Source organism: Falco naumanni, chromosome 13, assembly GCF_017639655.2.
Source record: "Falco naumanni isolate bFalNau1 chromosome 13, bFalNau1.pat, whole genome shotgun sequence".
NCBI classification, from domain to species: Eukaryota; Metazoa; Chordata; class Aves; order Falconiformes; family Falconidae; genus Falco; species Falco naumanni.
The window spans coordinates 18,176,354-18,204,057 of NC_054066.1; the positions used below are offsets into that span (position 1 = coordinate 18,176,354).

Below are 27,704 nucleotides of genomic sequence, written 5' to 3' on the forward strand. Positions count from 1 at the left end.
AAGAGCTGTTAAAACTTCCCAAATTGAGCTACAAATAATGGCAGACTGAGATCTTCCCTTTGCCCAGAGCCTTTCTGCTGTTTTTTCTAGTGCTTTTCCACTCATATTTTTCTGTTTCACTCCACTGTGTCTCCTAGGTACCATTTCTTCTCCAGCGCAGAACCAGAGACCCACAGGAGCAAGAGCAGCAGCTTCTGCGCAGGAAGCCAAGGAACCGCCACCCCACACACACAGCAAAAAGACATGGAATGGAAAAAGAGGAAAACTCTTCCTCACTCTGTCCCCTTCTCTCCCTGCTTCTCCGGGATTGCTGGAGGGGCAAAGCCGCTGCAGAGGCTGGAGTTAACATCGCCCCTTTAACGGCAGCGCCGCAGCCTGACATCAGCGAGCTGGGGAGTCCGGGGAGGGCTGGGAGCTGCCGCTCCAGGAGTGGTGCCAACACATCCCTGTTTCCCTGCCTCTGCCCCGCTCTTGTTTGTGTGTGCCTTTTAACATGCCGCATATGTATCCGTGCCTGCCAGTGGATGTCTGCAGGGTTTACATTAACCAGCTCAAGCTGAAGTTGGTAAACAGCTATTAAAGTTTTGCTCTTCGTGTCTCCAAGGGTGTCATTTCTAGACGAGGGAGTCACTTGCATCCTTTGACTTGCTACGGGCTGTTCTCTCGTTTGCAGCTTAAACAGATCTTCCCACTCAGCTCTGCAGACCGAGAGAGGTTTGTGCCTGGCACAGGGAGGGGAAATGAATCTCCTGTAGCTTAGCGGGGAGTGCTCATGTTTTTACCTGTTTCCTCGACCAGAGGGAGTCAGGCTCAAAACCCGCAACTTCAGCATTTAAAGTTTTTGCTCCCAAGCACAGTCTGCATCTAAAACTGCTCTTTTGCCCTGGCACAAAATGCTGAACCCAGCAGTTCCTCAGTTCTGCAGGAGGCTGCAAACTGGGTCTTGATTTTATTTGGACTGTCACACTCGAAAGTTTCTTGGAAACCAGATCCCCGTCCCAAACGCTGAACGGCACCGAGTGGAGAAGCCGAAAGCAAGTCCCGAGCACCGACCCCAGCTGCAGCACCACCACTACAGCTATTTATCCTCGCACAGGTTTTGTGGTTTTTTTTCACACGTTCTTGCCTTCTGTTTTTACTGGAGGCTCCGACCTATTGAGAGGCAAATTTTAGCCATCTGGCAAAGCAGGCAGGAGGAGGAGGGGGGAGAGAAAACACAATGTGCATGGGCACACACACACACACACACACACACAAAACTCTGGAGATTAGGGAAGACAAAAACTTCGCTGAATGCCGCCGCCGGTGCTGCGCGCAGGGGCAGCCCCGCGGCGGGAGCGGCGGGCGGGCGGGAGGACGGCTCCGTGCGGGCAGGTCTGCCTGCCTGCCTGCCTGTGGGGATGTGGGGAACGGCTGCAGGCAGGGGAAGGCGTGACCTGCATGGAAAATGCCAGACAACTCCAGACGCACACACACATAGGCGCACACACGCTCACAAATCTCCGGACAGAGATAAGGCGGACAGCGGAGCGCTTGGAAGGAGGCAAAGCCGTCCCCCGCAAACCGAGCAGCAATCCTCCGTGCCAAACCCACCGGCGAAGGCGCCCGGCGGCAAAATGAGGTGAGTACCCCCGCGATGGGCTGAGCCCGGGGTCCTCCACTGTGGTCTCGGGGCACAGCCGGGCAGGGGCCATCCCGCGGAGGAAGGTTTCCCTCTCATCCCTGTGGCTTCGGTTTACTCCATCGGCGAGTGAACAAGGGGTTACTTAATGCCTCGGCTTCGTGCTGCATCCCGGCGCGCATGCTGGCATCCCGGCATCCCGGCAGAGCCGCGGGGAGCCCCGGGTGATGGCACACCACCGGTGTGCCGCTCTGCCACGGCCCACGGGAGAAAGGTGCGAGCAAGGCTGGGTGCGCCGCACAGGCTTCAGGTCTCGGTGCACACCACCATCATCTATCACTTTTACGTGAGGTTAAGACTCTCTTAGCGTGGGGAAGAAGTTTGATGTTGTCTTGCCTCCCCTGTTTAAAGGGAAAGCAGAGAGCTGCGCTGGCAGATGGCCCGCTCCAGCCAAGGAGGTGATGCCCATTTACACCAGCTGAGCATCCAACCCTGTGCATGTGCTCTGACCAGAGGAGAAACAGTTTTTCCCTTCACACATTTTTGTGGTTTCAGACAAACTGTCAGAAAAAGGCATGTTCAACCTCACTCTGCTTGAAAGAAAAATCAATCCAAATTTCTCAGCTCCCATTAACTTTGCTTTGTAATGAAGAGCTGGGAAAAGTGACGGCACTACACAAATGAACCCCAGAAATGTACTGTCTTGGTTTTGAAAGAACACAGACAGTTTTAAAATAATCCACTTCTATAGCTTCAATTTCCTCAGCAGCATACCTAAATCAAGCCCTGATTTTGAAACCGGGTGTACGTGTACATGTGAGTAGTTCCAGTGTCTGTAACACACACCTACAAGCCTTTGCCAGGCCTTAGTACCTATTTTAGAAAGTGGAAATTTTTGTCTCTAATAGCTCTGATTTCCTGCATGTTTCTTTTTTTTCGTGCGCTCCAGTGGGTGTAAGAAGCCTGAGTTCTGTTCCTCTTTCTGGGTCCCCTGCATTGGCACAAGCTTTTGTGTTTGTGCCTCCAGTGCAGGCAGTGTTCTCCCCTTGCACAGGGAAATACTTGGTTTATGCTAAGTTTCATGCTCAAATGGAGCTTGAGGCTGGTGTGAGGTCAGCTGCGCTGCCACTGATTTACCCGCCCTCTCCACCCTCCTCTGGGACAAACAAGTTGGTAACAAGTTGGGACAAACTCTTCAGGCTGAGATTTTTTTTAAAGCTGAGTTTGATGACAAAAAATCTCTAAGGATCTCAGCCTCTGTGTGGTTTTCCATCTGGGGTGAGTGATACCCTAGGAATTGAAGAGAAAAAGCAAAAGAGAAAAGAAAGGAAAAGAGAGAAGAGTGAAGAGAAGAGTGAAGAGAAGAGTGAAGAGTGAAGAGAAGAGAAGAGAAGAGAAGAGAAGAGAAGAGAAGAGAAGAGAAGAGAGAGAAGAGAAGAGAAGAGAAGAGAAGAGAAGAGAAGAGAAGAGAAGAGAAGAGAAGAGAAGAGAAGAGAAGAGAAGAGAAGAGAAGAGAGAAACAGAAAATAGTGGAGAGTAACATGCTGGGTTACACTGGGGCCCTGGTCCATCCTTGCCCAGCTGCAAAGAAGTGTGCTGTTTATTGAGAGTCATGATCCCAATTTGGCAGGATGAGGCAAAGCAGTAATAATAATAATGATACTTAGCAGTTATTGCCATGATGCTTTCATTAAACAGATTTAGAAAGCGTCATTATTTTATTAAGCATCCTTATGTTTATTCTTCCATTAAATGAAGATTTGTCCATCAGAGCCCCATTAGTTAAAGGATGTGTTGCCAGCAGCTGCTGCTCCCAGAAGCCTGAGAAACACTGAGCTCCTGATAGCACCTGGAGCTGGCTGGGAGCTGCAGGGGTGCCTTTGCATCACACATCACCCACTTTTCAAAGGAGCTTTCCCTTCCTGCGATCTATGTGCAGCTCCCACCCTCACCTCCACCTCCCCAAGGCTTGGTGCAGGCTTTTCTTATGCTGACATGGTGCTGTACCTCCTCTGCCCACCACTCCAAGTGTGTGACCTTACACAACACACTTGGGAAAACAGACTGTGCCCTCGACAGATTTTGGCATTGCCAGAGTTTCATTTCATCTCTTCACATCTGTTTTCCAGGTGCCCCCTGACCTGGTCCTTTTGCGCCTTGCTGCTCTGCACAGCAGATGCCATCGAGCTGACAGACATGTTTGGGGAGATCCAGTCTCCCAACTTCCCTGATTCCTATCCCAGTGACTCAGAAGTGATGTGGAACATCTCTGTGCCCGATGGATTTAAAATCAAGCTGTACTTCATGCATTTTGACTTGGAATCATCCTACCTCTGTGAATACGACTATGTGAAGGTGAGCTGTGATATCATGGGGCATATGGTGGGGTTGACAGCAGACCTGTTTGGCCAGCTGAGAGAGGGTAGTGCTGGAAAAGTTGGGAACAAGCTGGTTTTCCTCATTTACTGGGCAGAGGAGTTGTCAGTCCGGTGGACAATGGGGAGAGCACAGGTAAGCTGGTGACATCCATTGGACTAAAAGTGAGTGGGACACCAGATTCAGAGCTTACTCGCACAGGACCAGAGAACTGAAAGTATTTGGGCATCTAATTCTTATTGGACCCAAGGAGATTTATGCACCCATGAGGTAATGAAACCCCTGTGGCTAAATCCCCAGCCTGTGCCACACTGGTGCCAGTCACGTGCAAGGAGGACCCCTGAGTTGGGCACCCCTCACCAGGCCATGGCCATGGGTGCACCTTGCAGCCAGCCTGGATCCCTGGCCATGGCTTGCAGGCTCTTGGGACACCCTGTCCAGCCCCCAGGCAAGCAAAAGGGAAAGGTTAGGCCTGAGCTTGAGGCTGCCAGTCTGGGACCACAAGCAGAGCCTCCCCCAGGCTGTAGGGCACAGACCCAAGGCTCCGTTGGGTTCAATGCAAACCCATTTCATGGCTGAGATGCAGATTTCAGGGCCACTGCTGGCAAATACCTGCAGTACAACAAGCAACGGAGGTTCCCAGGGTGTTGTCATGGCCAAAGCCACAAAAGATTTCAGTCTGCTTCATTGCTGGGCAGTAACCCATCAGAAACGGCAGCGGGCCACACACTGCAGTGCCACAGAGCATCCTTGCCTCGTGTACCACAGGTCTCTCCAAGATGGGCTCTCCTTCGTTTCCAGGGGAAGCTGGATTCTCCGTATCTTTGAACTGGGTCAGGTTTGGTGCTTTCCAGCAGACCAGCGGGAGCAAGCAAGTGCTTTCTAGGATTGCCTGGCTGAACATGCCTTACCCCATCACCCGGCACAAGCCTCACCCTGCCCCGCTGCACAGAGCCAGGTAGAGGTTGCACTCAGCTCTGGAACCAGAAAACTCAGCCTTGGTGCTAGTTGCCAGCTAATTGAAATTATTATTTTATTCTTGCCCTAAGAAAACAAAGCAAACATTTGTGTTTTTTTTTCCTCTAGGATCTCTTGTTCGCTGCTTTAATTTCCCCTTTGTGCTGGCACTCATTCTGCTACTAACAGCTCTCATTGAGGTTTGATTAGTTCTTTCTGCTTCTCCTGGATCTTCTCCAAGCACAAGGGCCAGGGACATATATAGAGATATATTGCTTTAAAAACCCAATAAGCTCAAGGAGCGGATTTCTTGGAAACTTTCCCCATTCCAAGCTTTACCGCTCCTCCTGCCTTTCACCCCCTGCTCATTTTTCCTTTTTCATAAGGTTCCCTGTTATTCAGCCATGGTGCCAACTTGGCACCATAGCTCTCCCTGCCGCTGGATTTCCATAAGAAGGCGATATTTTTCACAGGGATTTAGATCTCAGCTGTATAAATTTGCTCGGGGCTGTAACTCAGCTTGCAGAGCCTCCACCGCAGAATTACATTTGAAAAGTGCTGGAAATGGATGGATTACGGGAGATCTATAAGCTACTCTGCTGGATAGGGGTGCAATCTTGATGCTGCTAAACCACCAGCTTAGAAAACATTAAGGAGACCAGCAAATGACACCATGCCTATTTTTCTTCTTGGGTCTGTGTGTCCAGCTTCTGTCTGCATCAGCACAAGATTTAGAAACAGAGCCAACGTGCTCTACAGCAGCCAGCAGTGCATGGCTACAGAATGTAATTATAGACCCGACACACATAGGTCCTTCTCTGTAACACACTGCCAGTCCCAGTGAAGATGCTCATAAAGCCACAGGTGGTATTCTGTGTTCGATGGCACTCAATGCATTCCCCCTCCATGTACTTGTTCCATTGTTTTCTGAACTCATGGGTGACTTTAATCTCTGCAGCACCTTGTGGCAGGGAGTTGTGCAGGTTAAATACATGATTATACGCCTCCACATGTGTGTGAAGAAACACCTCCTTATTTTTCTGACCATGGGTCTGACCAGGCTTTCCATCAGGGTCTTCATCATCTTGAATGCCATAAGAAGGAGGTCAAAAAGGGGGGCTGAACAGCCCCGATGCAAGGTGGGGACCCAGCTCAGGACAGGCAGAAAGCTGCCGTGCCCTGGCTTTTGCTTTCCTTACCTCCATGGCTGCCCACGCCCCCGAGTTCTTGAGCAGTGATAGAAAGTCATCCTGAGTGGCGAGCTCAGGGCAAGCCAAGCTGCAAACCCCTGCAGATCTCTGCCTTCGGGGTGGTCTTCAGAAGGGAACAGTTTCCAGAGCTCTGAAACAATGGCTAATTAAAACAATAGCTGTTTATTCATATATATACACATATATGCATGCATGCGTGTATGTATATAAAAAGAACATGGCTCCTACAGAAATGCTTACAGGCCAGGAGGCTCGTTTTTGCAAGCAGGGACAACAGAGAGGGGGAGTGGTGCTTTGGTCAGGAAGTGAGCCAGGAGGAACAGCCACCCCCAAAACTCCCACCCAAAGAAGTCCCATGCAGATAGGAAACACCAGCCGCACGCTGCCTTGGGAAGCTGTGCTCCAGGCCCCAGCGCCTCACAAACAGCCTCTCCCCAGGTTTTGGATGGCTGCTCTCAGCCGCCTGCCAGGGCCAGGGGGACCAGGAGCAGCCACTCATGCTGGGCTTTCAGCCCCTGCCCTCTGCCGTGCTTCTCAGCAGGCTCTGCCTGGCTCGTTGCTGTCTCCAGGGAGCTCATTTGGGAGTCTGTCATTTGCAGGGGGTGCCACTGTGGTTTGCCCAGCTCCTTTCTGGGGTCACCCAGTGAAGAACACTTCTGCACACAAGTCTCCAGCACTGGACTGGGGCATCTCAAAAGCCACAGCTGCGAGCAGGCGGTCAGGTTAAGTGACTTGACTAGTGTCACTGAGGAGTGCTGTGGCAGAGGCAGGGACATGGGTGATGAAATCCCAGTGGAGGGCCAGAGATGGGAGATGAAATCCTGACTTCAGAGGGGTCTTTGTGAGTAAATCCCTGACCTTATTAGGGACATCTGAGTCTGGGGTCCTGTCCATGAGGTTTTGCACATTGCTTGGTCAAACCCTGGACTGAAACCAGCCCCTGAGGGCTTGGCAGACAGCTTGGGACCAGCTCCTTGATGGAAGTGAGGATTGGGCCTGTGGTGACAGGATTTCCCCCAGGTCAGCTCATGGTGAGTCCTTGCTGGCTCGTGGTCCTTGTGGGGTTACACCTCTTCACCCCAGTCCCTACCACTGAGTCCTGATTCAGGATGGCACATGCTTGAGACCTGGCAGGTTCGGCACATGCCGCAGGGCTTTCCCTGCACTCCTTCAATCCCGGGGGCTGTCTGTGACAGCTCTCTCTAGCACCGGGTCAGGAGGGCAGAGGGGTCTGTGACACTCTGTGGGTCCCATCTCCCCTGACACAACCCACGCCTCCCTTGGATGCACCTTTTCATGTTGTGCTCAGACTTTTGCTTACATGTGGTAATTGGGACACTTTTCTGCAGCTAATGTTCACACCCACGTCCCCAGGATCTGTGCCATCAGGTGCTCGCCCAGCAGGACTCCTACTAACCCCATGTGTGGGTGCCCAGCAGCTGGCCAGGCGTCTCAGGCAAAACCAGTGGCTGCAAATAAATTTACCCACCCGAGTGCAGGATGTAGTTTTTGCTGGCCCCAGTGAGGGACTGGTGAGGGGAAAACAGGGCCAAGCTGGGGAGGCAGGGCTGCAGGCAGAGCAATGTCTCAGGGAGGGGGATTATGAAAGATTTGCAATGTGACAGAGCCACATCCCCCCAAGGTTTGGCACGGTGTTTAGGGTGCATAGTAGATCGGCTTTGCAAGCAGCATCCTGAGCTCGCAGTGTGCCATCCCCTGCCACAGGCGATTCGCATGGGGCAGGGCTGTGTGCTGCACCGTGCCAAGTGCTCAGCAGCACTGTCCCTGGGGACACCCTCAGCGCTCTACACAGCGCTGGCAGGGGCCATGCAGGGCCAGGGAAGGAGCTCGATGCTGCATTCAGGGCAGTGCATGCGTAGCCTGGGGCTGCAGGAAGGGTGCACAGGACCATTCACACTTCCCTCTGCTCAAAGGTGGGGGGAAAAAGCACAAATCTGTGCTTGGCACAAACTGGGGGGTCAGGAGCAAAACATCCTTTTCTAGTGCTGTCAGCCAGCCTCAGCCAGGGCTGTGGGATCCCAAGAGGAACAGTTCAAATCCCAGGAGGCAGCTGGGATGAGGGGAGGGCCCAGGGCTTTGCTGCTTGCCTTTCCCATCCTTCTGGGTCTGCACAGAGGAGTCTGGTAGCACCAGCCACCCCCTGAACCACTGGGGACCAAAGTCATGCCCTGTGCAGGGGAAGGAGGAAGGTCAGGCATGGAAGTGAGTCAGCAGCTCTGTTAGCACCCCAGCATCTCACCTGGGGTTTCCTCGCACACCCAGCCCCCCCAGGGAACAGGCCTGACCCAGAAACAGGGCATGTGGGTGCATTAACCTGCGGGAAGGGATGGTCTCCAGATGCCAAGCCAAGTCCACAGCAGGGGAAGCCATCTTCCTCTTTCCCCAACAGCACAGCTGCCATGTATGTTCCCATGGGGATTCAGGTATGCATCTGCACACAAAAGGACCCTTAACATACATCAGGGAGAGGTTCTCCAGGAGACCTAGATGGAGGTTCCTTCTGGAGCTGTCCCATCCCTGCCTCATTTCCAATAGTCAGCAGCAGGAGCGGCATCGGTCATTTTGCAAAAAAAGCCCTCCGTTCATCTGGGTGTTGCCTTCTTGCATGCACTCTGCAAGGCGGCTTGGCAGGGGCTGCTTCATGCCCTTCCCTCTCTCTGAGCATCTCCTCCCCATGTCATGTTCCCAGTGTCTTCAGCCCAGCGCTGTGATTTCTCGGCCTAATGAGCCATTTATATATATTACAAGTGGTATGTTTGGCCTTCATCAGTCCAATTAGTGCATTCCTGGAGGGCTGGAGAAGGGGGGGTGGCGGCTGCGTTTCCGTATTGCCGGCTCCCTGCTCCTCTCCGGCGGCAGACACTGAACTGCCAGGCCAAATTCCCCTCAGTGTTTGCGGTGTTTCGTTAACCCACCCGCTGCAGGAGGCATCTCCAGAGCATCGCTGCTCCAGCATCCCCAGCAGCCCATGCTCTGGGGCAGCATCTCTTTGTTGACAAGCAGGGACACTCCAGCTCTTGCCCAGAAGGGGGAAATCAACCTGGGGCAGAGGGGGGCCACACAGCTGGGGTCACCGCTTCTCTTAGCCACAGCCCAAGCCAAAATGCAGGGGGACAGAGCCACAGCTGGGGAGGGACTCCTATTTGCCTCCAACCAGAGGGGCAAAATCTTAATGAGGGGATGAGGAGGCAAGCAGAAAGAGGGAAGACCGCAGGAGGCAGTGGCAAGGGTAGATTTAAGGCACGAGAGTGTCGCTATATTTTATTTTTCAAAGGAGAATTCTTTCAGCGTATTTTTATAGGGAATTTCTCTGCAGCAATTGATATTTCCCTCAGGGACACATCTTCTCTAGTGAAAACGTCGACATCATGACCCGAGAAGGAGAAACTCCAAACAAACAACCAGGATTTAATTACCAGCCTACTCACTGGATGTAAATGATCTATGAAAAAGTATACAGTCCTCAGCAGAAGCAGCAAATATTAACCAGGGATGATGACCTCTCTGTTTAGTTTACTGCTGGAGGGCTGTCTCTGCTCCCTGTGGCTCAGGGCATGGGACCCGTCAGAGATAAGGGGCCATGGATACCTTTGGTGATGAGACCACAGCTCTCCCGGGCCTCATCCTGCCACTCCAGGGCTGTATCCAGGGATGCTGGAGGCAATGTTGGGGCTGACCCCATGGCAGGAGCATCCTCATGCCGAGGCACAGGACACTGGGGAGGTTTTCCCGCACTTCAGTGATGCTGTGCTGTGGGTCCTGCACTGGAGAGGGATGGGAGCTCACATCGTGGCTCGTATTGTCCCTGCAGAGGTGACAGCCACCAGCCTTGCACAGAGGATTTGACTGGAAATTGCTCCTTCCCACAGCTTTCCTTAAGAAAAAGCAGTTTCTGCAGAAAAGGCTGCATGCTGCACACTTGCACAGCCAAGACTGCCTGTTAGGGCTGAAATGCTGTTTCCCTTCGCTTTTGGGGATGACACTCCGATTTTTCAGTCTGAAACACTACTTCATTTCATAACAATCTTTCTTTCAGATTTAAAAGAGATTCTAAAGCACCACAGTATATTTCAAAGGAATTGAAACCAGATGGATCCCAAATTCCTTGTTTTCCTTTTTTTTTTTCAGAACGTTGTTTCACAAAAAAAAAAAAAAAAAAAAAAATAAATTCAATTGGGTATTTGTCCCAATGTGGGGCGCGTGTTTTTTCTCCAAATTCTCAAAATTTATCATCGGAAAGTCTCTCTCTTTTCTGGCCAGCTCCAGCTTGTATGAGAGGATGGAAAATATCTGGAGGCAATGTCAAGGCATGCTGTGTTGCCATTTCCATGTTGGCTTTCCCTGGTGTGAGTGAGTTTCCGCCTGCTTGTTCAGCCCTGGGAAATTTCCCTTACAGCCCCAGACCCTCCCCAGCAGGCACACCCCGAGGTTCTCCAGGAGACAGGGATGCAGCTGAAGGAGGATCTCACCTCGCTGAGGCCACACAAACCAGGGACGGCATTGCAACACCTCTGGGACCCCATGGGTCCCCAGGCAGGCGGCTGTTTTCCCTAGGCATGGGCTGAGGGACTGCACACTTCATCATGGCCTCAATAGCATTGGCTTGGCATGAGCAGCGGTGGGCTGGCGGGTGGTGTTCATCACATTCCTCAGTCTAGGGGTTATTCATATCCAAATCTCCTGGGGGAAACCAGCTGGGAGAGGTTGTGGATGAGACAGGAGCTGGGGATGAGATGTGCAGGAGAAGGAGATGGGGTCAATGCTGAAATGGCCCTGGAGAAAATGCCAAGGAAAAAAGAAGGGAGGGGGTTTCCAGGAAAAAACAGATGGTTTTACAGGGATTACAGTGCTTTAAGGCACAGGCAAGGCTGTGCTTTAAAGAGATGCACATAGAGACTAGTGAGTATGCTGGCATGCCAGCAGGGCACACTGGCTCATTGGTCACCTCCTGTAGACCTCTGGGTGAGTGGCTCCGGGCCAAACAGTGCCTGGCACTGCAAGTCTAGAGCCAGATAGGGACCCTGGGTGGCAGGGACAGGACTGAGTTTGTCCAAGCCAGCCCAGGAGAAAGAAACACCACCTAAATTACAGCTGCTGCTTTGAGCTGGTGCAAAATCGATGAGCAGGGGCTCCTCTGGCATCCCAGCACCCTCCCAGTAGTACAGCTTTCATGCAGATGCTGCTGCCTAGATCAGCATTTGGGCCAAGGGAGGAGGTGAGGGGGAACATTTCAGGTACAGACAGCTCTGAGTGGTAATGACACAGCCCAGGGCTGATTTTCACACCTCTTCTTCCCCACTGCCTGCCCACATCCTCACCCCACCTTCCAAACAGGCTCCCTCCCTGCATCCTCCCTTTACACCCCCCTCTTCAGCTCCTCCCTACATCCCTGATGCTACCTGCTCTCAGCATCTGCTTCAGAGCGTGGCGCCGGGCAGAGCGAGCAGACCCGAGTCCCTGTGTTCATTTTGCAGAAATCATGTAACTGCTTTACAGCATTAACAGCATCTCACAGAGCTGGAGCAGTGGGAGTCACACCTGCCATGCTCTGAGCACCCCCAGGGTCACACTTGGCTGCAGAAAGTGAGGTGAATGCAGCGGGAATGACTGGAACATGCTGTTTCAAAGGAAGAGCTGAGGCAGCACGAGGCTCAGCAGGATGGGGCACCAGGGGGCCAAGGCTGCATCCTTAGGCTGTGGCCATCAAAGGCAGCCGGACAGGCAGCCTGCCCCACTGAGACACTGCTGAGCCCCGGCAGGGGACAGGCTGGGCAAGCACAGACGTGAGCTCTCTGAGGCCGAGCATGACTCCAAGCCCGGCATGTCCTCCTCCAGCAAAGCACCACAGCCCCTCCGGGCTTGCAGACACCTGCGCCCTGCCAAGCGCTCACCCATTCTTTCTGCTAACAGATTGAAGCTGAGGACCAGGAGCTGGCAACCTTCTGCGGCAGGGAGACAACGGACACAGAGCAGGCTCCTGGCCAGCAAGTGATCCTGTCCCCAGGGCCCTACATGGGGCTCACATTCCGGTCTGATTTTTCCAATGAGGAACGCTTCACTGGCTTCGATGCCCATTACACCGCTGTGGGTAAGCAGCAGTTAAGCCTGCAGGACCATCTTGCTAAAGTAGCATAACAGATTTGCTAGGGTACACCCCAGGCCAGCCCTGGGAACCCCAGCAAGAGAAATCCTTGTGTGCATCCCTTGGGCCATATGGGACTCGCTGCATGCTGAGGTGACCCACCACATGGGACAACTAATTTCTCAGTGTTGTGGCAAATGCCCCCACGAGGAGTGGTGTGTGGAGGGCTGCAGAGTGACCTCCCTTCCTTGTTATCTCCATCCTAGATGTGGACGAGTGCCTGGAGAAAAGCGATGAGGAGCTGGCATGTGACCACTACTGCCACAACTACATCGGCGGGTACTACTGCTCCTGCAGGTTCGGCTACATCCTCCACTCCGACAACAGGACCTGCAAAGGTACCACCCAGGCACAGCTCAGATGTGAGGATGGTCACACAGAAGGGTCCCTGCCTGGGCAACAGACGTACCAAACACAGGCAAAATTGCCTTCTTTTGCTGCCAGGAGGGATGAGGTGCCTCTTCCCCTATAAACCAGTAGCCTGGGACTGGAGAGTGCCCAAGGCCTGCAGTCCTCTTGTATGGGAAGGAGATGTGGTTTCTCCCATGGGCTGTGCTCCTCAGCTAAGCTCTATAGAACTCCTCAAGTCAGAGAAATTAAAAAGTTTAGTCTCTGCTCTGAATCTGCATCACGTAGATAGCAGGGATTATCCCTCAGCCCAGGACCTCTATGCCACAGGCATATTTGGAGGTTGGCTGTGAGGTTCTCCTTGGTCCACGGACACAGCCAGCAGACCCCACTCCACCGGGAGGGCTCCTGAGTGTGGCTGGGGCTGGGATGTCGCTGGCAGGGCCCTGACAGAGCCATGGCTGTGTTTCAGTGGAGTGCAGTGACAACCTCTACACCCAGAGGAGCGGGGTGGTCGCCAGCGCCGACTTCCCCAGCCCCTACCCCAAGAGCTCAGACTGCCTGTACCGCATTGAACTGGAGGAGGGTTTCTTCATTACCCTGAACTTCGAGGACAGCTTTGATGTGGAAGACCACCCTGAGGTGACCTGTCCTTATGACTACATCAAGGTGAGCTGGGCTCTGCACGCTCCTCCTGTCCGGCTCTCCTGTCATTTCCCCAGTGTCCTGGTGATGGGACCAAAATTGCCCTGGTCTAAACAGGGCTGATGAAGCCAACAGGAGCCCTGTGCTCAACTGACCCCGTGTCCCTTACCATGTCTGGTTTTGACCCTCTCAGCCGATAGTGACACTCTTTCAGTTCACTTCCCCCCCAAACTCATGGTGCTTAAGCCCTGCTGACCCCACTGAAGCCCCATCCATTAGCCTCAGGATGAAGTGATCCTCAGGGATCAAAGATCCCCCTTAAATCTCCCCTTCCTCTTCACCTCTGCAGATCAAAGCTGGCCATAGGGAGTTTGGCCCTTTCTGTGGAGAGAAGTCCCCAGGACGCATCGAAACCCAGACAAACAGCGTGCAGATCCTCTTCCACAGTGACAACTCGGGAGAGAACAGGGGCTGGAAGCTGTCGTACACAGCAATTGGTAACTCCTGCTGTTGTCCTCTGTTCGCGGGGCTTAGGCAATGGGAAGAGCTTTATAAACCCTTTATAAACATTGTGGAGACCATGAGTTTGGTGGTCCATGATCTTGTCTCCAGAAAGGGTCTGTCAGAAATGACAAGAGGAGAGGAATAAAGTAACAAGGAGCCCTCCCTTCAAAGGATGCTTTTTTTCCCTATGCCAGATGGACATTGCAAAGCAGAGCTGTTTTGGGCAGGATAATTGCACAAGCTACTGTTATTAGCTGTCAGCTTTGTAAGGCCCAAAGCCAGGGTATTACAGACTGGAGGAAAGATCTGGAGCCTCCACTCCTAGAAGAAGAGCCTGGCTGAGCCATGCCAGCGTAGGCTAATGGCAAGAGGCAGGGCAGGGATGCTCAGACTCTGCTACGTGGACTGGGTGTCAGAGCTGGGATTCTACATTTCCTCCATTTATTCATCTGAGTTTTGTTTTGCTTCATTTGCTTTTTATTCAAAGGAAACCCGTGCCCACTGGTGCAACCACCGATCAATGGGAAAATCGAGCCTTCCCAAGCCAAGTACACCTTTAAAGACCAGGTTGTCATCAGCTGCAACACAGGATACAAAGTACTGAAGGTATGGGGTGATGGTGTGGAGCTGGGCACCTGGGTAGGAAAGGGGATATCCTTCCTCCCAAAGTTCTGGGACAGTGAACACAATCCAAACACTATCCTTATCCCTTTCCCAGGGGCAAGGAAAAAGCCTCCTCTGACAGCCACCAACTTTCCTTTCCAAAGACACAGGGGAAGAGAGGAGATGGCACTTTCCCAAGCCATCCTCTCAGCATCCCTCCACAGCCAGCCAGCTCACAGGATGCCAAGCTTGGCACCTCTGCCAGAGAAAAAGCCAGCAAAAGCCCCAGGGGAGCTGCCAGGGCTCTGCCCGCTCCTCACCTTGGCAGGAGCTGGCTCAGCTACCCAGGCAGCCCTGCAGATGCCAGCCTCCACAAACCAGAAGGTCCTCTGGGACTTTGGGACAGCTCCAAGTTAAGGGGACTGGGATTTTGGCAGGCCCTCTCCAGGAAACAGCTGGGAGCCACAGGGAGTGCGGGTGACTCACGAGGTGGCTGTCTTCCCTCCAAACCAGTAGCCCGCTTTGACTTCAGACATGGACCTGGCTATTTCTCTGATCTCCTCCCAACCTCATCCTTCATGCAGAGCTGCCTCCTCTACCCATCCCAACACCTAGAACAGGAATAAATGACCCCAGTTCCTTTGCATTCAGCATTGCCACTGAATTTCTGGCAGCAAGAAAACTCTTCAAGCTTTTCATTATGATTTAATTGCAATTTTTAGCTAGAAAAGTCCTCTTCCAGGGGCTCTGGTTATATCTTGGCAAAATCACCAAGAAACTGATTATTTTATGGAGAGATTAACTTCCTCGTCTTGTACATTAATGGTGGATTTTTTGCTGGCATCTTCTGCACAGGATAACCTGGAAAGCGACTCCTTCCAGATCGAGTGTCTAAAGGATGGGACATGGAGTAACAAGATCCCTATCTGCAAAAGTAAGGACACCCTTCCCTGCCCTGCCAATGTCCTTTTCCTGCTGAAATCATTTCATGCTAAAGACAGCTGCCCTGCCAGACTAGAGTTCCTTACTCAGAGACACAAACCCAGCCAGAGAGACTACATAACTGCAAAGCTCTTTTGGCTCATTCTTGGATAACATAACGGGGCTCGCTCCAAATGCCACAAGCAGGAGGTTGGTGCTTTTATTTAGATTACTCATGTAACTTGATTTGCGAGCCGTTTGGCTGTCTCCCTGTCAAAGAAAGAGCAAGCCTGGCTCTTGAGAGCTAGCTGTGTTGGATAAATCTGGGACAATTTGGGGTAATCTAGTTCCTGGTCCAAGTTTCCTTCCCAATGGAGGCTACTAAGACCCAGGGAATTAGACAGGTCCCAGGTAACAGCCTAAACTGGGCGCTGCTCAGCTAAGTGGAAGGGGAGAGAAAAGTTGCCCAAATATTTACAAACATTAAAACAGGAAAAAAGGGGATAAGAAAGGACATGCCATTTGAAAGGACAGGTGACAATTTGCATCATCTCTTCTTTCATCTAACCCAGCTCCTCTCTCAGCTCAGGCTTGGGAGATGTACCTGATAACACCTTCTCCCTTCCCCCCCGAACACCCTCCGCCCTCAGGGAGGCTCTCACTGCTGCTCAGTCTGCTGTAAGGCTGGTCCAGAGAGGAGAAAAGCAGCAAACACACCCAGAGAAGGTCCCAAGACCTTCCAGGAGAGGCAGGACAAGATGCTCTCAAGGGATGTTGGGATCCAGGCTCTTCCCATCTGGGCAGATCCTTTTTCTTTTAATGATGCTGTGGATATTACCTTAGAAGAGTATTTCTGGAGTTATAATTCATGTTTTTTTCACTCAAAATGGAAACTGGGAGGCTCTCAGACCTGCTAAATAGATCCATATTTGAAAAGGCTCCTTAGAAAGTGTGGGGTCAGTGATGCCTCTGCCCTGCCAAGGATCTCACCACTCCTACAGCTCTCACTATTATGTCCCATTGATTTCATCCAGCCTGAACAGCAATCAGATAAAAATTGACATTGTATAGGAAAAAAGAGCAAAAATCTAGGAAAATATTTTTAACCCCAAAAGGTATTTTTTGGAGAAAATTGAAATAATTACCTGCATTATTCCAGCCACGCTGGAACTGATCTCTTCTTGTGTGATATGACTCACTACACTAAATTCTTAAGACTTTTTTTGGAAGGGCAAGAAGCCCCTAAATGGGCAATTCAAGCCTCCAAACTGCAATGCTCCTCACCTCCCCAGGATTTCTGGGAGAGGCAGGGTGCAAGCAAGAACGGTTTTAGAAAGCGGTGCAGAAAATAGAAAACTTCTCGGCCAAGGTGGATAAAATCCAGCTCCATGGCCTGGCAAGGCTAAACGCAAAGCCACGATGGCTTCTGCCAGCCACTGTCCCCAGGCTGCCCCAGCCAAACAAAGCGAGCAGGTCCCTGGCACAGCCATGGCTCTGCCAGCATCCACGGCACCCCGGCACAGCTCGCTGGGCACTCATTAATGATTTCTGCTGTTTTGGGGGCTGGGTTTCCTGCATGCCTCTCTCTGCTCATCTACTAATTGGGCTTTCTCTCTCTGCTCTCCTCCTTCCCCTCTGCTTTCGGTGCAGCTGCAGATAGAGCCGACAACCAGACAGAGGGAACAGCCGGCTCGGAGCAAGTGGCTGCGTGAGGCTGGCACCGGCCGTGCCGCCCCGACGGGCAGCCTGTCTCGATGCCCCTCTCTGATCTGTCCGGTACCCAGGGCAGGTCGCCTTTGCCCCTGGCCTGGCTGCCAAATTCATCTCCGTGGCTTGTCTAACTGGCATGGCACTGTTAACCCCCCTGCGCCTGGTGCTTTCTTAACTCCGTCTCGAGAAGGGGGAAGGAAGTCTGGAGCCCAGCCCCACTTCCCCGCTGTCACGCCGCCCCACGGGAAGGGTGCCTGCCTGGCCCCGGCACTGCTGCCTGGGGACTGCGTGCTGCCGCCAGCTCCCAGCACGTCCTCCACATCCCTCATCCCTCCCTCTCCGCTCGGATGCCTCGGCGGACTCGGCTCCCCCTCCAAGGCAGCGATTGCGCAAGGAGCGCGGCATGGCTGCCTGGTTGGTCGGTTGGTTGGTTGGATTCAGCCTCCTGTTGCCCTTCCTCCCTGGCCCAGCGTCACAAATAAGAAACACTCCTTCCTCTCCTCTCTCCCAGAGTCCTGGTGCCTTTCAGACCCTGTGGGCAAGGAGGCATGCAGGATGGGCTGGCATTACCAGCCCTTGCCTCCAGTCACTGAGCCATGGCACTGGCACAGGGGGATGGATGCTCCTCTGCCTCCCCTTTGCTCCCCACTGCTGGCCTAGTGGAGGTGAGGACGGGCTGGCCTCAGGCTGACGGCAGCTGAAGGAGGCCAGAGCCCGGTGTCTGGCCCCATTCATGTCCCCAAGAGCCCAGGGCATGCACTCAAGAACCCCCAAAGGCATCAGAGGCTTCACTGGGAGGATGCAGGGATGTGGGCCAGATACTTGGGAGAGGAGGAGGATGATGTGCATGCTGGGGAGCTTGGTCCACTTCTGTTCCTGCAAAGATGGAGATGCTAAATGGCCCCTTTCCTGAGGGAAAAGTCTGGAAAGGCTCACGGCACAAACTCCCTCCCCTCACCCTTTCAGCAGGTCCTGGGACACTGGTAGGGCAACACCTCTGTGTAAGAGCCCGTTCTCCAGGCATACAGCCTGCCCCAGGCCTGGGGGACACACAGGGTGGGGGTGGGCTGTACCATGGCCAGTGGATGCTGCCCTGCAGCCATGAACAACCCCAGAGAAGACATGCAAGCCAGGCTGGTCTCCCAACATCCATTCCCTCCTTCCTGCAAGCCCCAGCATCCTCCAGCACCTTATAAAGGTCCCACAGTTGCTGGCACCATGGTACAGGAATGCTGTGCACCCAAGCACAATGGGAAGAGGGCAGGAAAGCTCAGGCCAGCCAGAGACCCCCCAGGGCTGCTGAGAGGGGTCTGTGTCCTGTCCTTTGCCCCTCTGCAAGGCACAGGTACCCAGAATCTCCACCCAACCTGGCTGCACCCACACACCCATCTCATCACCACCTAAAGGGAGTGGAGGGGACCCTAGTGAACAGTGAGCTGCAGCATTTTGCCATAAACACGGCTTTTTTCTGCCAAGCAGCTAGGCAGCCCTTAGCATTGGTACATCTGGTGTGTCAGCTACCGCAGATTCTCTCTTTGTTAGCCCGGATCGCTGCATGAGGAGTTAGGGCTCCTGTCCTCACCCCCTTCCCACCCTGGAGCACACGGAGACCCACAGATCTCACACCATCCCTGATCCACAGGACCTGCTTTCTTCAAAGTCACCCATCCCCTACTCAGCCTCTCATCCTAAATGTGGCAGAGCGCAGCTCCACAGCACTGCATTTCCTAGCAGGATCAGACCCCGGTCCCTGCCCTCCCCTGGGGCAGGTTCCCCAGGACGGGGCACAGCAACACCCGAGTGTTCTGTGAGCTGCCTACATGGCAGGGAGGTGCAGTTCCCACAGGGTGACTCCTGGCTTTGGCAGATGAACCACCTCACAGTCTGGCGTCCTTCCTGGGGTGAGTGGCACCAGACGAGTCCAAGGAACAAGCTGGGAGAGGAGGTTGTTTTGAGAGAGCAGGGTGCTTTGCAGGATCTAGGGGAGAAAGGGCACCATGGGCAAGCCATGGGGGAAGGGCAACCACACCCTGGAAATCCTTCTCCTTCCTTCAGACCCTGAAGCCACACCAGGGATGGGTGAAGCAGAGCCAAACCTGCCCATGTCCTGGGAGATGGAGCAGGTGGAGTCTCACCCGATGGTGCTGGCCTTCCCCCTGCCTGCAGACGAGCCAAGCCGCACTCTCAGTGTCCTTAATCTCCTGCTGTCACAGGACAACCAAGACCTAGGATTGCTCAGTCTGACCTGTAAATGCTTATCAGCACTGTTTGGTGAGCAAGATACAGTAGGAAGGATGGGGCCATGCCCTCAGCAAAGCCTTGTGCTTAGGGAAGCGCCTGTGATGTGAGGCGTAGGTTAATGAATCACCGCCTGCCTTTCCCTACCTACTCCTAAGGAATTCCAAGGCATACTCTGGGACCACCTCTCAACGGATCTCACCTGCCAGAGCAGGTTTCTTCCCCTCTCAAAGGTATAGCAGAGAGATCTCACACTAAACGAGTGCACAGGAGGGGCTCCCAGGACTGGAGTCTCCACCAGCATGAGGCGTGTTGGCCGTATATTCTGTGGGCCAGCTGTGCTGCTGGTGTTCGGCCATGCCCCTCTGTACCCTGTCTTTGTAGGGTGGCTATGGTGGGGTTTCACGAGGCCAGGCTGCCCTGCCGGGGGACAGCCTCCTGCTGCCATCTGAGACCATGTCAGGCTCTGCCCCCTGCAGCGTCCTAGAGAAAGGGGATACAGGACTACACAGGCCCTTGCTCTGCCCCGTAGGACCACCAACACATGCCAAAGCCCAGTATCACCTGCCCACTGGCTGGCTGATCACCCCAAGAAACAGCACAGGGCTGAACCCCGCTTCTGTGTTGGCTTTCAGTTGCTGACTGCAAAGCGCCGCTGGAGCTGGAGCATGGTTTTGTCACCTTCTCCTCCAGGAACAACCTGACCACCTACCAAGCAGCCATCCAGTACCACTGCCAGCACCCCTACTACCACATGGCTCCCAACAGCACCGGTGAGCAGTGGGGCTGGGCCGTGTCCCCACGGCACGGTGTGGGGGGGTGTGTAGCCATGCGTGTGTGCATTTGCAAGTGGGGGGAACTTGGGATGGCCGCTCTGGGACGCTCTGCAAGCAGCAGGCTATGGATTTCGCCTGCACACATCATACCCTGCGTCTGCACTGCCCGGATTATCAGACTGGCCGCATCCTGCTCTGTAACAAGGTAGGATGGACTTTTCACAGCCTCAGCAGATCAGTGTGGTTGTTCTGCTCTCTGCCTTCTTACCCTGCCGTCTACTACCTGCAGCATATGAAATTTTCTGTGTCTCTCTCTGAAAGTTGCTGCTGCTGGAGAGAGCAACAGGTCCAGTAGCCTCAGAAAGGATTCCACAAGGCTCCCCATCCTAGCACCCAAACGTCCAGTATAACCAAAGCTGAACAGATAGCAGCGGGAACATGGCAAACTGAATTTCCCCCTTATCCCCTCAGTCCAGAACCACAGAGACACCACAAGGTGCTTTGCCAAGCACCACTGGTCTCTACACCCTTCAGACCCAGCTCTGGGGGCAGAAGCAGTGTGCACACACCCCAGCTCTTCTTCCTCGTCCTCCCTCAGCAAGCAAAGCCAAAGGATTTCCTCAGAGTCCTGTCTCCCTGCTTTTATCCCCCTGCACAGCCACCAGCCCTGCGCATCTGGTTCCAGCATCCCACTGGCAGAATTACTGGGGCGGCAGCTGCCAGCTGAGGCTGGGGGTGCAGCACAGCCCTCCAGGCAACTCAAGGCAATGAAACCAAGGGTAGTGGCATGTCCCCTGCATGGGAACAGGGCTGCCAGGCCTGCCCCCCAGGAATGGAGAACAGAGTGTAAAAGGGAGATCCCGTCCTGCTCTGGAAAAGGGTTCAAAGGGTCCTGACAGCTGAACATCTCCTCGCTGCAGAAGACACCCCTCATACCAGGGCCACAGCCCAGCTAAATGCTTTGCTCTCTTCCAGCCACCTATACATGCGACGCATCAGGGGTATGGAGGAGCGAGGAGCTGGGGACCAAGCTGCCATCCTGCCGACCAGGTACTGGTGCTGGGGTGGCCAGTTCCCACTGCAAGGCGTGTGAATCAGGGATGTATGAGGGTGGGAAAACCTCCATGCCTGACCTGACCTGCTTCTTCCCTAGGCAGGGACCCTGCTCCCTGCTGACAATGCCATATGCTTTGGCTATACGTATCCAACTGCTGCAATGTATGGCTGGGAGGGTGATGAGGACAGAGGCGTCCTGCTATCCCAGCTGGGCCAGACAGTCAGGGTGCAGTGGTGGCACTGAGCAGCAGTGATGCATGTCTCCCTGGCAGTGTAGGGCAGCAGTGGGGTCACAGCCATTCCAGCTGTCAGGGCTCCCCGAGCTCCCTGTTCCAGCAGACAAGGAAACCAGTAGCCCCAGGGCAGAGCCCACTGGCCATGTTCAACCCCCAGCATCACCAGAGAGAGCTCCAGCCAAGGGCAGAGAGCGTTACCTGCCCAGCACTCTGGCTGTCAGCTCCCATTAGCAGTGTGTCCCCATGCAGGAGCAATCAGCAACTCTCCAAGCCTTGCAGAAAAACTCAGCCGCTTTGCAGGGAAGGAAAAGTCCCAAGCCTTTGAGCAGTGGCAGAAATGTTTGCAGCCAGCAAGTTTCCAGGCCAGGCACCCGCTCAGGATTAAACAGAAGTCCCTGGGAGGCTGGCTGGCCACAGCCAAGCGTGGGGCCAGCTCTGGCGGCCAGGCAGGGGGGTGGAGGCAGCCCCGGGTGCAGGTTGTGGGTGGATGTGCAGGGGTGGCTCTCTGAAGAGGTGCAGGGATCCAGCTGCCATGCAGCAGCTGCAGCTGCAACCACCCCAGGGTTCAGGAGCTGGCTCAGACCCATGGAGGGTATCTGCTCTCTGGCCATGCTAAGTGACTGCGAGGCCATCCTCTCAGATTCCCTGCATCCCACAGAGCTCCAAGACCAGGGCTGTGGCTGCTCTTGTTGTGGCAGCTGCTCCCTGCATCTCTCCTTGATGTTTCAGCCTGAACTAATTTGAGCTGGGAGCATACGGGGACATCTTTTGGGGCCATAGCTGCTTTCATGGGCCATTTCCAGGCTTCCTGATTAGTGACAGAAGTCAGAGAGACTTCAGGAAAATGGAAAATCCCAGCAAGAGGGTGACACTCTCCTGAGATCGGGATCTGCAGGCAGCAGCTGGCCAGCTGCTCTTCAGATCTTTCCCTGTGTCTCACGCCACCTCCCCATCAATAGAAACTCCTCTTCCAGGCCACTCCATGCTTGCCTCTGCCATTAGTGGGAGCATTTGCAGCCTGGTCAGCATTTTTGATATGTAATTTAATAGAATAAATATTTGGCTGGATGCACTTCCTCTAAAACCATCTCCCTGGGAGCGCCGTCAGCTTCAGTGCAGCAGACCAGCTGGGCTGGGCTGGGATGCAGGAATTATTTGCCTGAGCATGTTTTCTATTCCTTGCAGCACTGGGAAAGGCAGAGGGCTGGAGCACACAGACACTCATCACGCTCCCTCCCTGCCGGAGCTGCAGTTTTCCTAGCAGCAGACCCCAGCCACAACAAATCCACACTAGCAGCTCCTGGTGCTCCTGTCCCAGTTGCAATGCTGACTCTCAGCCCCGATCCCATTGCCCTGGGGGATCAGACCCTCCTTCTGTGAGGCTTTGTATCCTTCCCTTACAGCACAGGGAGCATCAGGACAGAGTCCTGGCACTTTCCATGGAGGACGTGGTTCTCCCTTGCAGACTTGGAGGGATGAGACCAGCACCTGAGCTGCTGTGATTCAGGACTCTTCCAGCCGTAGAAGGGCAAGCCCAAATCGGCTCCCACAACCTCCCAGCCACATCAGCACCCCCAAGCAACCTGGGAGTCCCCCTCCACAGTGCTGCCACAGGCATGCACCAGGCCCTGACCACCACCACCAACCATGTCCCAGGGCTTAAGTTCCCCAGGGGAAGTATTGTCCCTGCCCAACCTGTCCAACATTCTCAGAGCCACCTTCAGCATGCTCATTCCCTCCTCTCCCTCACACCACGTCACAGCACCTGGATAAAGCTCCTGGAGGCAAACAAGGCAGAGCGTCAGGGCTCTTCAGACTTTAATTCTGAGTCTGTTGAGGAGCTGAGCAGAGGGATGCTGGTTTGGCTGCCAGAATTGTGGTGAGGACATGAGATGCAGAAGTAAAGCCCATGGTGCTAGGCAACATCCCATGGCTGAGCCTTCTCCAGCCACAGCTCCTCCAGGAGGGCAAATGCCGTGGCCGTGAGACCACAGACCTCGTAACAGGGCTCAGAGCGATGGGTGAGGCTCGGCTGATGTCACGCCCCAGTCCTCCCACTGGCGTTCCCCTGGGTTTATTGGCATATAGAGCAGGAGCCAGGCAAGTGGCTGAATGGTCTGGGAAGGGCTGAGTGAGGTCACAGGGCACAGTGAGGCTGCAGGATTACTCATTTTGCCTTTCTGCTTCTGAAGTGGCATGGATCCAGCCAAATCACTCCAGAAACTGAACTGCAAAGTGAGGAATTGTGAAGTGCTGGCTGACCTTCAAGCTGTCTTGTTCCACCTACCAGCTCAACTGTACAACAACCCCTTAAGTCACAGCCCTGTTTTACTGCAACTCAGGCTTGGCAGAACTCACAGCATCTGCCATGTCTTTGAGACAGCAGAAGGATCCCTCCACTTGCTCTTTCCTATGGAATATGGTAGCACAGATCACGTAGATGTAAACCAAGACTGAGATCTGATATTACTTAGAGTGCTTGAAGTCCCACCCTGGCTCATGTGTTTTGCTGAATCCATGTCTGACTTCAGTGTCAGGAGATCTAGTGCAGCTTTGGGGTACCTAACCCTGGGTGAAAGGCTTCATGGCCCCATAGTGTGCTATACACCATTCTGACTATCCATGTTCACGTCCAGTGGGCAACAGCTCACTCTTTACATCAAATGAGCCTGTTATTTGCAGGGTAAATCCTCCAACCTCCCTGGAGTAGGGGTCCAGCATATAGGACTTTGGCACAAGCCCACTCTTTTCATAAAGGGCTCTCCACCTCCCTTCGTGACAGGGCCACATGTGCTACAGGCCTGCCCTGACACGTACCAAGAAAGTGACCCTTCCCAAGCTCAGTGGAGATTCCTTGGTTCTGAGACATAGCTGGGCTGGTAGCCAGAAGTGTGTCTAGATAGTCCAAGGTCTCACGGCCGAGAGCATTCACATCCTCCTTTCACAGCCTGTAACAAGGATGAAGAAGGCAGTGGGAAGCTACTTTTTGGGAGCAAACCTTTGAGACTAACTGGGCCTTGATTGCCCGTGACCAAACCCAGGATGGACTACCGCAGAGCAGGGAGCTGCCAGCTCTGAAGATGCCTGCTTCCCTGGTCTAGCATGGGTTCTAGTGGCTCAGCTTGGTTTCAGTCCTGTCTCCTTACCAGCAGAAGAATGGCCTGCTCTGGGCAAGCTGCCGTAACCGTGGGAGCCACACACCCATGCTCCAGGGTGCATGTGTGCTTTGGAGATGCAGGAGTAGTTCAGACCCTCACCCCACCATCCTCATGAAAGAGCAATCGACAGACTGCCCCTTTTCCAGGAGGGCAAACCGCTGCCACCAGAAATGGTTCCACCAGGCAAAGAAGACGAGAAGGGAGCTTGGGCTGCCTTTAGGAAGCAAAACCCTTCAGAAGGACAGATGTGTTCCTTTCCCAGACATACCTCCAAAGACCTGTTAGCAGAGGGGATGGGGACCCAGCCTGCTCAAAGCTCTGAAGCACACTCTGCCCTGAGAAGGTAGAGGTGGAAGGGAGGGTGGGCTTTATCCACTGAGGAAAGGAGAAGAGTTGCCCTCTGTGGAAAAAAAGACAGAAGTGAATGTTTGGTTTGAAGATAACAAGCCATGAGGCATAATTTACAGGGATGTCCCCTTTCAGTTGTTCCCTGGGTAAGTGCTGGGAGTAACCGTCCTGTCCTTTCTGTTCCCAGTGTGTGGCCGGCCAGCTCGTCCTCTGCCTGGTATCATCAAGCGCATCATTGGCGGGCGAAATGCTGAGCCCGGCTTCTTCCCCTGGCAGGCCCTGATCGTGGTGGAGGACATGTCCCGCGTGCCCAACGACAAATGGTTTGGCAGCGGGGCCCTGCTCTCAGACTCCTGGGTGCTGACAGCTGCCCATGTGCTCCGCTCCCAGCGGCGAGACAAGACTGTCATCCCCGTCTCCAAGGAACACGTCACTGTCTACCTGGCCCTTCACGATGTGAGAAACAAGATGGAGGCCGTCAACCGGACGGTGGAGAAGATCATCCTCCATGAACAGTTTGACATCCAGAACTACAACCATGACATTGCTCTGGTCAAGCTGAAGGAGAAGGTAACCATGGGGAACTACGTCATGCCTGTCTGCCTGCCCCAGTTTGAGCATGAGCTGGAGGGGCCTCACCCCAACACGCTGGGGCTGGTGGCTGGCTGGGGTATCTCTAACCCCAACATCACGGTAGACGAGATCATCAGCTCAGGCATGAGGACACTGTCCGACATCCTGCAGTATGTCAAACTGCCGGTGGTGATGCACGCAGAGTGCAAGACCAGCTATGAGTCACGGTCGGGGAACTACAGCGTGACCGAGAACATGTTCTGCGCCGGCTACTACGAAGGTGGGAAGGACACTTGCTTGGGAGACAGTGGGGGAGCCTTCGTCATCCAGGACCCGGGAACCCGGAGGTGGGTGGCCCAAGGGCTGGTCTCATGGGGTGGCCCAGAGGAGTGTGGCAGCAAGCAGGTGTACGGTGTGTACACCAAAGTCTCTAACTATGTGGACTGGGTGGAGAAGAAAACAGGCTCCTCAGAGAGGTGGACATTTCTGGACCCAGAGCAGGAGAGATGAGTGACTAAGCAGCCTGCCGCCGCAGCTCCTTTTCTTGTTGTTGTTGTTTAATGTGCTCCAGACTCTGGTCTTTCGCAAGCAGTAGCCACGATGCTCAGCGCACGCCAGGGCTTTGCCAGCCCTCCACATCATTTGTTTCACTTGGTCCCACATCTTTTCGCTTGCGCTCTTAGGAAATGCTTGCTAGGGAGCTGGAGGGAGGGAGCAAAGAGAAAGATCTCAGCTGGCATCCTCAGCTTGTGCTTCCCATCTGCAAACCTCACCCACATGCCCAGGGAACCTCCCTCCAAGCCAGGACAAAGGCACAGCAATGGAGACAGCATTTCCCTGCCACCAAAGCAGAGAATTGCCCCCAGCACCGGGGCTCTCCAGCCAGATATCGCCATCCAATGATGCAACTGCAGGAACCACAGAGACTGTGGACAGCACAGAAAACCCAGCTGGGCAGGCCTGGATCTCACAGGTCCCTCACGCTGCGGAACACCTTTTCTGTGCAAAGAGTAAAGAGAGAGCCCTAGCAGTTTGCAATCATTTTTATTTGCAAACAAACATCCCCACCTGATAGCATCTCAGCTGATGTCCACCTGGCCCCAGGGATGTGATGATGCACCCACATTAGTCCTAAACTTCAGCCATGGTTGCCAAGATGGAACAAACCCAAATGGGCTACCCTTATCCCACCATGTGGGATGGGTGCCCCACAGAGGACACAAGGACAGGGAGCAGGTCTTGGACTCGATGTCACCCTCACTTCCAGCCACCAAAACTTCTCTGACCCTCTATCATCTCAAGCTCTCTCCAGTCCTCCCCCCAGACTAGCCCTTGGAATGGTTTCCAACCACAGCAGACCTCCCAAGGAAAGTTTTCCAACACACAAGACAGCATCACGTCTGCTGTACCTAAACAATACTTATTTTCCTCAGAATCATTTCAGATAAAATGCCCTTCCTTGGGGTTTCACCTCTTCTTTAGGGACCTGGGTAGTCCTGCACAGCAGTGCATTCATTACTGCACAAACCTACTCCTGCTTTTAAGGCCATTGATTTGGCTGATGTACAGGTTGCTGATGGTGTTCAGTGTTTGTTCAAGGGTCTTCTGGCCTATTGCAGATGTCCAAGTCACTCTAGACTGACCTCAACTCACCTAACACACCAGAAGTATTCACACCTCCCCAGCCTCCTCCCATGCCCCATGCAGACAAGTAAGCCCCACCAAGGAAGAAGGTCAAGTGAACTTACTTTCCTTCAGCACAGACATCATCTCCTTCACTTGCCAGCGAAGCCCTCCTATAGCTGTAAGCAACTTGCAAAAATTGCCTGCTGTCCTCTCTGTGTGCCTGTAGCCTCCTTTGGGCCTCTCCTCCTCCTCCTCCTCCTCCTCCTCTGGTTTTGCCATGCAAGGAAGGAGTCAACAGCGAACAAACCACTCTGCCATTTCGCTACTGTCCAAAAAGCCATTTGTAGAGCATGTAGAGGAGCAGAGGGCCTAAGGAAGGTCAAATTTGCAGACACACTAAGAACTGTACTCTTGGCTATGTCATGTAACTGCAAGGTATTTTTATACATATATATATATATTTCTTTTTTGATACTACATTCTGTAAAATATCCAATGTCATGTAAGGATGGTTCTGTGTAATCTTCCTCCTGAGAACAAAATAAAGCTTTGATATGTACTGAATTTGTGCCCTGAGGCTTTTATTCCAAGAGGAACGTGGCCAAGGCTGGTTGTTAGTCTCTGCCACACACAC

At 53.6% G+C, this 27,704-nt stretch overlaps 1 protein-coding gene across 1 annotated transcript; it reads left to right on the forward strand.

The window, feature by feature from the left end:
• The first annotated feature begins 646 nt into the window (after nucleotides 1-646).
• Nucleotides 647-27,634, forward strand: MASP1 (MBL associated serine protease 1). Its single transcript, XM_040613354.1, is given in 12 exon segments — nucleotides 647-1,395; nucleotides 1,398-1,621; nucleotides 3,751-3,976; nucleotides 12,097-12,274; nucleotides 12,535-12,666; nucleotides 13,149-13,345; nucleotides 13,671-13,818; nucleotides 14,313-14,431; nucleotides 15,284-15,362; nucleotides 19,933-20,070; nucleotides 21,049-21,123; nucleotides 25,059-27,634. Coding segments are annotated over 12 exon segments (2,514 nt in total). The 5' UTR covers nucleotides 647-1,293; the 3' UTR covers nucleotides 25,955-27,634.
• The last annotated feature ends 70 nt before the right edge of the window (nucleotides 27,635-27,704 follow it).